The 10012-nt window shown below is 41.7% G+C and overlaps 1 protein-coding gene across 1 annotated transcript in view; it reads left to right on the top strand.

The window, feature by feature from the left end:
* The window catches only part of YJU2B (YJU2 splicing factor homolog B), a 986874-nt gene that overhangs the window by 778889 nt on the left and 197973 nt on the right, over positions 1-10012 (top strand). Inside the window, exon 6 of the mRNA XM_044057152.1 lies at positions 5012-5067. Within this exon, the coding sequence (XP_043913087.1) occupies positions 5012-5067 (56 nt within the window). The remainder of the gene's footprint in view (positions 1-5011; positions 5068-10012) is intronic.

Here is a 10012-nt window from a genome sequence, read left to right as displayed (position 1 = left end):
AAGGTGTTCCAGTTGATGCCATGGTGGTGGCAGCCGCCACCAAAAAGGAACTTGCAGATCCTTCCGTACCAGTCCATCCTCCTAACAAGGAGTCTAGGACCATGGACAGGTATGGTAAGCGGATGTTTTCCTCAGCGACCTTTGCTATGCGTTCGCTGAATTATTTATGTCACTTCACCCGACTTCAGAGACATCCTCAAAGAATTGGGTGAGGTAGTACAGGATCCATCAGCTGCTGGGGCTCAGGAGAAGATTGCCTCTCAGCTTGGAATCCTAAATTCCATTACTAACTCCTCCATGCGGCTCATTTCTTATGCAGCCGATGGGGCGAGTAGAGCCGCAGGAACAGGAGTGGCTCTTAGACGTCAGTCCTGGATGCGGCTTTGCAATCGCAGACCCCTTTAAGGCGTCCTTCACAAATTCTCCCTTTGATGGCACTACTTTGTTTGGGCCTCAGGTGAAGGACACATTAACCAGGAGTCCGTTTCTCCACCCCTTCTAGACCTTACCCCAAATGTCAGAAGGGAGGGAAAATGTGGTTCCGCATATCTCAGGGAGTCACGCCTGATGCACATGGTCAATTTACCCCCAGAGGCAGAGGGGGTAATAACAACAGACGCCGCCCTAGGGGCAGAGGAGGTCCGCAGAACCAGGGCAGCAGAGAGCCTCTCTCTCACAAGCCCTTCCAGCATCCCTGAGGTGTTGCCCGACTGCCCACCCTTGGAGGCAGTCGGGGGGAGATTGTCGCTGTACCCAGAAGCCTGGCTTTCCCCCTCTCAAGACAGATGGGTACAGTCCATCATATCCGAGGGTTACAAAATCCCCTTCGAGGAAAGCCCCTTCCCTCAAAAAGGTTCCCTTCCAGACGTTCCACCCGGTCTAAGGGAGATTGCGAAGCTAGAGATATCAAAGCTTCTAAGAAAAAGGGCCATCCAACCAGTTCCAACAGATCAATTAGAATCTGGAATCTACTCAAGGTTCTTTTTGGTTCCCAAAAAGACGGGAGACTAGAGACCAATATTAGACCTCAGCAGACTGAACAAGTCTGTCATAAAGACAAGATTTCGGATGGTCACACTTCAGTCGATTTTGCCCTTCCTGGGCAAAAACAACTGGATGTGCTCCATAGACCTTAAGGATGCGTACTATCACATAAAAATCCATAGACGCTCCAGAAGGTTCCTCCGCTTTCGGCTGGGGACCAATCATTTTCAATTCAGAGCCCTGCCCTTTGGTCTCACTACAGCCCCCAGAGTGTTCACCAAATGCATGGCAGCAGTCACGTCTCACCTGAGACATCAAGGATTCCAGGTGTTTCCGTATCTAGACGACTGGCTCCTATCAGCCACCACCAGGCATCAACTTCTCCAAGCCAGAGATTATACTCTACGTCTCTGCGGTCAATTAGGAATTTCAATCAACTTCCAAAAGTCTTCCTTATCGCCCTGCCAATCTATTGCCTTTATAGGCGCAAATCTAGACACTACTCGGATGTCAACAAACCTTACAAGTCAAAGAATCCTAGATATCCAAAACCACGTTCGGATCATCCTATCCAGCAAAAGGGTACAAGCCAGGTTGGTCCTGAAAGTGCTGGGCCTCATGGCAGCTGCCATCACACTTCTCCCTCTGGCCCGTTTTTACATGCGCCTCCTACAATGGATGTTGTTCACTCAATGGTCCTACCAGCAGCTCCCCATGCGTCACAAGATCTTGGTGACACAAACCTGCAAGAGCCATCTATCCTGGTGGACTTCTTCTCCCCTAGTCCATCAGGGCAGACCGTTTGTCCTTCCGGCCCCGGTAGCCACGGTCACTTCGGATGCCTCCCTGATCGGGTGGGGGGGGCATTATCAGGGCAGGATGGTTCATGCCACGTGGCAACCGTTCGAATACCACCTGCACATAAATGTCCTAGAGATGAGAGCAGTGCTTTTAACGTTGCAAGCCCTCAACGACTTTCTTCCCTTAGGAACTATTGCAGTTCACACGGACAACATGTAAGTGGTGTGGTACATCAACAACATCAACAAGCAGGGCGGAACCAAGTCCTATCCCTTGTGTCGAGAAGCTCTCAGACTTTGGCAATGGGCGATCTCCTCTCATCGGTGTCTGGTAGCAACGCATATCCCCGTGAGAACCAACATAATAGCGGACAGATTGAGCAGAGCTATTCTCATGCCTCACGAGTGGTCTCTCAAACTTTCCATAGTGGAGGAGATTTTTCAGAAGTGGGGCCGCCCATGCTGCGATCTTTTTGCTACTCCCCAAAACAGCAAATGCCCACACTTCTCTCTCTTTCCACTTCCGGGCCATCCCCCCAGAGACGCTCTTACCCAAGATTGGCCCCGGGGACTTCTTTATGCTTTCCCCCTCTTTCCCTTGATACCTCAAGTACTCCAGAAAGCTTCCGTCTTGAGAGCCAAAATGATTCTCATTGCCCCTTACTGGCCTCGACAAATTTGGTCCCCGTTCCTTCATCGCCATCTCATGGTGCAGCCTTGGCATCTGGATCCAATTCCAGATCTTCTGACCCACCAGTCGGGTCAACTGCACCGATCAATTCGTTCCCTCAACCTCACTGCTTGGTTGCTCCACTTCCTTCATTAGCCAGGCTTCCTATGATCTCTAACCCCGTTAGAGATATAATAGTAGCTTCTCTAAAGTCCTCTACCAGGAGGATTTACTCTAGTAAGTGGAAACGTTTCTCTTTTTGGGCAAAGTCTAAGAACATAGATCCTTTTACTGCCCCTATTCAATCGGTCTTGGACTTTCTTGCTGAAATTTTTCGCTCCGGTTCTTCTGCTTCCACAGTTAAGGTCCAGTTGGCAGCAATCTTTAATTTCCATGTCGGATTTGCAGACCACAATATCATGTCTCACAAACTTTGTAAAGCTTTTCTCAAAGGGGTGTTCCTTCTTAAGCCCCCTGTTAGAGATCCTCCACCACAGTGGGACCTAAATTTAGTGCTGGCATCCTTGATTCTTCCCCCTTTCGAACCGGCTGCTACATGCTCATTAAAGTGTCTTTCTTGGAAGACTCTCTTTCTAGTTGCTATTACTTCGGCTAGGAGAGTGTCGGAACTACATGCCCTCTGTGTTCGTCCCCCTTACTTGGTCTTCCACAAGGATAGAGTGTCCTTAAGAACCAATCCATCCTTTTTGCCCAAGGTTGCTTCTAAAACCAATTTAAATCAATCCATTGACCTTCCTGTATTTTTTCCCAATTATTCTAACAGGGCAGAATAAAAACTGCATTGCCTAGATGTTCATCGCCAACTCAGATATTATTTGGACAGAACAAAGCAATTTAGGAAATCTGATCAGCTTTTTCTTTCCTATGCTGAAAATAGGAAAGGTTTTCCTGTTTCTAAAGTAACCTTATCCAGATGGCTATCGTCCACCATTTCTGACATTTATCAGCTGAGGGGCAAACAGCTGATCTCAAAACCTAAAGCGCATTCTACTAGAGGCCTAGCCACATCTACAGCTTTTCAGGCTAGACTACCCTTGGACACTATTTGTGCAGCAGCCACTTGGGCCACTCCTCATACCTTCGTTTCTCATTACAAATTGGATTTGGCCTCCAGGGACAGGGCAAGGTTTGGTTCCACAGTTCTCAAGAGTCTGTTCCATTGAGCCACCCAGGATAGGGGTGCTAGGGACACGGTCCCATCCAGCAAGAATGAAGGCGAGATTGACAACTTAACATTTGGAAGTTATGTACCTACCAATAACGTTCCATGTTAGTTGTCTTCTCTCGCCTTCTTTCTTGCGTCCCTCCCTCCTGTCCCCCTAGCCTGGACAGACCTTGTTTTTCCCCTTCTCTGGGAGATTGTTCTCCCTCGTACACCAGTTAGCTTGGGATCTCTGTTACCTGGTTCCTCTTACAGTCTTCTAGGCTAATTATTCTGCTTTCCTTGTAGAAAGATTGCAGGCAGTTTTCCTCTAGATACCAAACGAGATCTGGGTAATTACCGCCTTGCATCATGGGATATAGGGCTGCCTCGAGCTGGTAAAAGTGATTCTCGAGCTTAGCAAGTGCCGAGTCGGAGCCGAGGATCGGCTCCGAACCCATCCAGCAAGAAAGAAGGCGAGAGAAGACAACTAAAACGTTATGGTAGGTACATAACTTCTAATTTTACATACAGTATTGCTGCTGTTGGTTATTTGAAGGATTATGATATGCTGTACATTTTATAAGGTGAGCATTTATCTGCCTTCATAGTTTAGTACTACTTGTCAAAAGAAGTATCAGTACATTATGACAAAATGGAAATAGCCAGTGACTTCAGTTATTTTTTTTAAGTGAGAGGGGAGTATAGGGGAGTGAACAGCACTGTATTTCATCTAGCAGGGAATGTTTTATTCATTATGTGAGTGTCATTTGACCAAAGTCATTGTCATTAACAGTATTTCCATTTTAAAATCTGTTAAGTTAGTAAGATATGTCACTGGGGGACAGAGCAGTGGGAGATATTCATATAAGTAAAGTCAGCCTTCAGTACCTTGCAGCCAAAGATAACTTTGTACTGAAAAATAACATTAAATCTGAATTAATGTTTTTAGTCTCTGGTGATTAGAGTGAGCCAAAAATGGAGCAGTGATCTCTGTAGGAGCCAACCACATGCATTGGGATAAAGGGACCATCTAAGGTGCCTAGGTCTAAACAGCTTACTTGTGTACCTGTCTGAAACAAAGTTTGAAATAAAGTTGATGCTCAGACAGTGAGCAGTGTCATGCAGCCATATTACAGTCTCTTAATTGATGAATACTTTCTAACTGTGTTTTACCATCAGCAGTGCATTGCTTGCCCCTTTTCTAAGGAAAAAATAGTGCCTTTTGGTTTATTCCTTCTGGGATCTTCCTTATTGAAACCAGCCTTTTACAAAATGGAACACCCAGTTTCCCATCAGTGATTGACAGAGTTTTTTTTCCAGTGCAACATGCGATATGCTGATGGACTGCAAGATTTATACTTGAACGTAAATAACTAGTTGTTTTGTTTGTAGGTTTGAGATGCCATACAACATTTGGTGTGATGGCTGCAAGAATCACATTGGCATGGGTAAGAAATTCAAGACTGAAGGCATTGTATTTTTCCTTCCTGTTGCATGTTTTTTTGTTGAATTGTTGTACAACTAAAAAGAGCAGCATTTAGGCCTTGAGAAGGCTCCTTATTAGTTTGCATTTAGCTCCTCAGAGAAGCCCCACTTCATTACTTTGTTAAATTAGTCTGTTACTGATTCTTTTGCATAGATCTTTTTCTGCACTTTTGACAAAGTGTCAGTGGTATTACATGCTTTTTTATTTTTCTTTATTTATATTGGCTGTTGACTGTTCTCTGTGACACATAACCATGAGCTTTCAGAGGTTAAAAAAAGTGCAGTTTAAACAGTAAGCAACACCCAGAATGTTAACAGATTTGCAGCATGTCCGGAGTTAGTTTAACATGACAAACCAAATAAATGTCAAGCATTGTCTAAAATGAAATGATGAAGTGACTGTGAAGGCAGTTCTCTAAATCCATAAAAGTCAGTCTCACCTTGGAGTCCAGAGTCCTTGTGTGAAACTGATAAACACTTTGGTGTTTATTTATTGACATTTGTTAACTGGGAAAGTTCACTGGTCAGAAACCCATTTTCAGTGGAGGCCCGGGGAAAAAAGCTCCACAAATATGACATAAACAAATGAACATACATGGCTAAATTTTAACAAAAGTGCATTAAATAAGTTAATTTGTAAAACAACAATTAGTTGGTAGGTTAATACAAGCATGGTAAAAGTAATACATAATAACAGTAATATATACACCGTATATGGTTCATTCATATTAATGAGAAAATGGTGAAAGAGGAAAGCTGTAAGTAGAAGAGGTAATTATGTCCCTGTTCTAGTCTAGCAGATACTTGCTGATCTGGAACAGGAGTGCTCTGCACTCCTTTCCTGTGTTGCATGTAGGGATTCCATGTAGCATTAAGTCTGTTACCTGTGAGTTTTCATTATTTTGATAGCTTCTGCTTTCTGAAGACTTACTTTGGATTCATTGATCTAGTGGGACTAACCCAGTTAACAAAAGAAAAATAAATAAATAAATCACTCTTATTTTGTAAGAGGATGTACTTTAAAACATCTGTGAGTGATTGATTAATCAGGGATAGTAAAAAAAAAAAAAGAACATGAAATGAGCAAGGTGTAATATAAAAATGTTTGTCTAATTAGCGAATAAACAGTAAGCTCATCCGCATCAGACTGTTAAATTTCACCAGAAGAAAAACACTTACAATTGTGTGACTAAAAAAGTATCAAAGTCTTAAAAAACATTGTTCATTTATTTATTTGTCTTTGTTACTGAGAAAGTCCGATGGGGTAATACCCATTTTTCAGCAGAGGCCCGGGTAGAAAAGTTCTATTTGCTTACATTGCATTATACCAAGTTCCAGTTAAACAAAAATTAGTTGCATTTCTGTTTGCATTTATACACAAATGGTAGTCATGTTTATAATTCTGAGATTCTGACATAACAGAGGTGGAAGCTACTGAAGAGAAAGCCCACATGCAACTTAGTGGATTGTACATGCAGCAGTTCTGTATGAAAATTATTTTGTCATTTCAGTAAGCGGTGGAGAATATTATGTTTAAGAAGAGTATTTGGAGAGTATCGTACAGTGAACACAGTTTTAATTTTTTGATGAAAATGTACAGGACCAGAATTGGTTAAGATGTTGTCTAAACAGTGGTTTAAAACTACTGAGTTTGTTGGAGATAGTGGGGATAGTATTCCAGAGTTTAGCAATGCATCGGGAGTAGAGCGAGTCTCCTGCAACATTATTTGACTTGCTTGTAAGTAATAGTAATTTTTTCTAGAACAGAGGTCCCTTGCTGGACAGTAGGGTAGTAATGAGTTTTGTAGTAGTGCAGGGCATTTTTCTGGATGATGAATGAGTTTGTGTACTGTAGTCAGTTGTGACTATGTTAGACAGTTGTGCAGTTAAAGCTAGTTTAATTGGTTTAAGCTAAGACAATGGTGGGTCCTGTGAAGGAAATTGGTAGCATATTTGGCTATTTATTGTCGCAAGAGGCAAGTTTGTCTGTTTGTTTGTTAGGATAGGAAAGGCGTATGAGAGTTGGCAGTAAGAAGGTGGTGACTAGAGTTTTTCTTGCAGTATCTGTAAGGAATTCATTGATCCTATAAAGGGAACCTCGTTTCTGCTGTGTAGATTTAATGGTGTGTAGTATATGGTGGTCATATTTGACACTGTCATCTGTTATAACTGAGAAGTTTATTGTCATTTACAGTTTTAATGACAGTATTATTTGCTGACTTTATGGTAAAAGATTGCTTTTAATTTTGGCAACTTTTTGAGGTGAAAAGCATTAACCTAGTTTTCTTGGGATTGAATACGAGGTTTGATTGTTTGAGCCAGGTTTCAACAGAGAAGAAGGATTTTTGGGTAATGTCTTGGAGCTTAATTGTTGTTGAGGCCGCACATATTAATGTCATCTGCATACTGAACTAAACTGGCATGGTGAGTAGAGTTGCTGAGATCATTAATAAATATATTAAGTAGCAGAGAACCCAGGATAGAGCCCTGAGGGACACCTGTAGTAACTGACTGAAAGGATGAGTAGGTTTGTTGCCATTTAACAGCTTCTTGCCTTATAGATAGGTAACTAAGGAACCACAACAAGGAATATTGTGAAAGTCCTATTGAGAGTCGAATGAGCAGTTGCTGGTGCGAGACAGTATCAAATGCCTTTGAAAATTTTAAGAACATGGTGGACACCAGCAGATCATTGTTTCTATGCTCGTTTATTACATTGATAAAATGTAGCAGTGCAGTAGTTATGCTGTGCTGGGGCCAAAAGCCATGCCGCATTTCTGACAGCAGGTTATTTGAGGTGAGATATTGCAACAGCTGCATATGGATGCACTTCTCTAATTTGGAGAGGGGGAGAGACTCGCTATCAGTCTGTAGTTATTAAACGCTCTCTTTGTGCAGTGGTATAATGTAGGATTTTTTCCACAGTGATAGGACGTATGTTTCTGCTATGAACCATATATGGACCTACTAATTAGTATGGACATAAGGAAGGCTACGACTTCTATGGCAGTTTTTAGGTTGTCTGATGGTAGTTGGTTTACAGGCAGGTACTGGACTAAAATTGAAGAGCTGTGGGGGTTTGATTGGACAGGGGTAGAAACAGGGGGCAGATGTTTTAATGTCTAAGAGAGAGAATATTGATTGTATTAAGAAGGAATTAAACTGTGTGGGGATAGTCTGTTGTATCATCTGTTTTTGGAGCGGGACTAGTGGTTTTGCAAGGGTGGAGTAATTTATTGAGGAATGACCAAAAAAGTTTTGGGTTGTTTATATGTTTGTCTTGAAGGTTGGTATAGTATGTTTGCTTATCCTGTTTCACATGGAGTTTTGCAAGGTTTCTAAGATGTCTAAGTTGCTCAAAGGCATTTTGAGTTCAATTTTTATACCAATTTTTCCAGGCTTTTTATCCCTTTTTATCATGATTATTTTTGCTTCCATTGTCCGCCATCATGTGAGGTTGGACTTTACTCTTTTATTAAGTAGTGTTGCTAGATTATTTAAGGTTTGTAAGAATACATTATTAAAGTGTTCCACCGTAATATCTAGCTGTGTTGTTCTAAGTACATTTCAGTTATTTTTTTTTTAGTGTTTCATTGAAAATATCTTTGCTGGAATAGGTTGTAGTTCATATTTGATTATAGATATGTCTAGGTTATGGTGAGTTCTAATGGCAAATGTTTGTATGTGGTCACTTACGCTATCTGAGAGGCAGCCTACTTATGTTAGTTTGTCAGTTTGTCTGGTTTGTTTGTCAGAATCCATTCTAATGTTGAGTGTCTCCCTGAAGTCTTATTGATTGTAGTAGTGTGGTTATTAATTGTATGAAGTCGTCCAAGTTTATGGATTCAGTGGGGTAAGTGGAATTGATGTGTTGCCAGTCTATATTTAATTCTTTAAGTGTTATAGTTTCATGGGTAATTTGTTGGGATATCCAGTGCAGGATGCTTTCAGCAGTATCAGTGTTATTCCCTAGTGGTATAGAAACTGTTGTTAAACATATAGTTTCCCTATTGTTGATTTTTAGGAGTGTTATTAGTAGTTTAGCATTGCTAACTTTGACTATTTCCTGTGGACGTAAGGTGATGGTCAGGGAATTTATATAGATGATTGCTATACTGCCTGCACACTTGTTTTTTTCTGGGGTGGGATCTCATTATTCGTTATCTCTTTTTTAACCGGGTTTCAGTAGGTATGACTACATCAGGAGTGTTTGTAGCAAGATATGCATGTATGTCATGGATTATTGTATTGTTAAATATATTAAGTTAAATATTAATTATATTGTTATATATATCTCAGAGTTCTATTACTTAACACACATTTAAAATTAATAATCTCTGTGACACCCCACCACTGACAGCAGTAATCAAGTAGCCTCAATCCTCACCACTTGCAACAGTGGGGGACGTACACTGGGAGGATGACAAGTACACACACAGTATTTCCAGATGCAGCTCTGTGAATCAAGTGTAATTTCCTTAAGAACACACAGAGACCACAGTCTGTCTAGGGCTGATTTCTTCCTCTTTCTCCCGATCCCCAGTGGCACAGCTATAGAATTGAGATTTCAGCGGAGTGGCCAAAACAAGACTTTCAGCACCCTCTCTGTCCAACCTCTACTTCTTGTCCCTGCCCAAGTAGCTGATACACACACACTTTGAGGTTTGATTTACACACACACACACACACACACACACACACACACACACACACACACAGACACACACACACACCTACCTAGGAAAGGCTGGCACAGGTTTACTAGCTGTGCCCCTTTTTGCCCAGACTATAAGGTAGTTATCACTACCACCAGCCAACTCTTTATCAGATACTTTAAGGCACTTAACAAAGGGTGCCCAATCTTACTGTGTAATGTTACTATTAATACAAATGGTAGCTTGACCAAGA

The sequence above is a fragment of the Protopterus annectens genome, chromosome 15.part0 (assembly GCF_019279795.1).
Source record: "Protopterus annectens isolate FY-2018-M chromosome 15.part0, PAN1.0, whole genome shotgun sequence".
In the NCBI taxonomy this organism is placed as follows: domain Eukaryota; kingdom Metazoa; phylum Chordata; order Ceratodontiformes; family Protopteridae; genus Protopterus; species Protopterus annectens.
The sequence above is the reverse complement of the archived record's forward strand: the minus strand, read 5'-3'. Positions and strand labels throughout refer to the sequence as shown.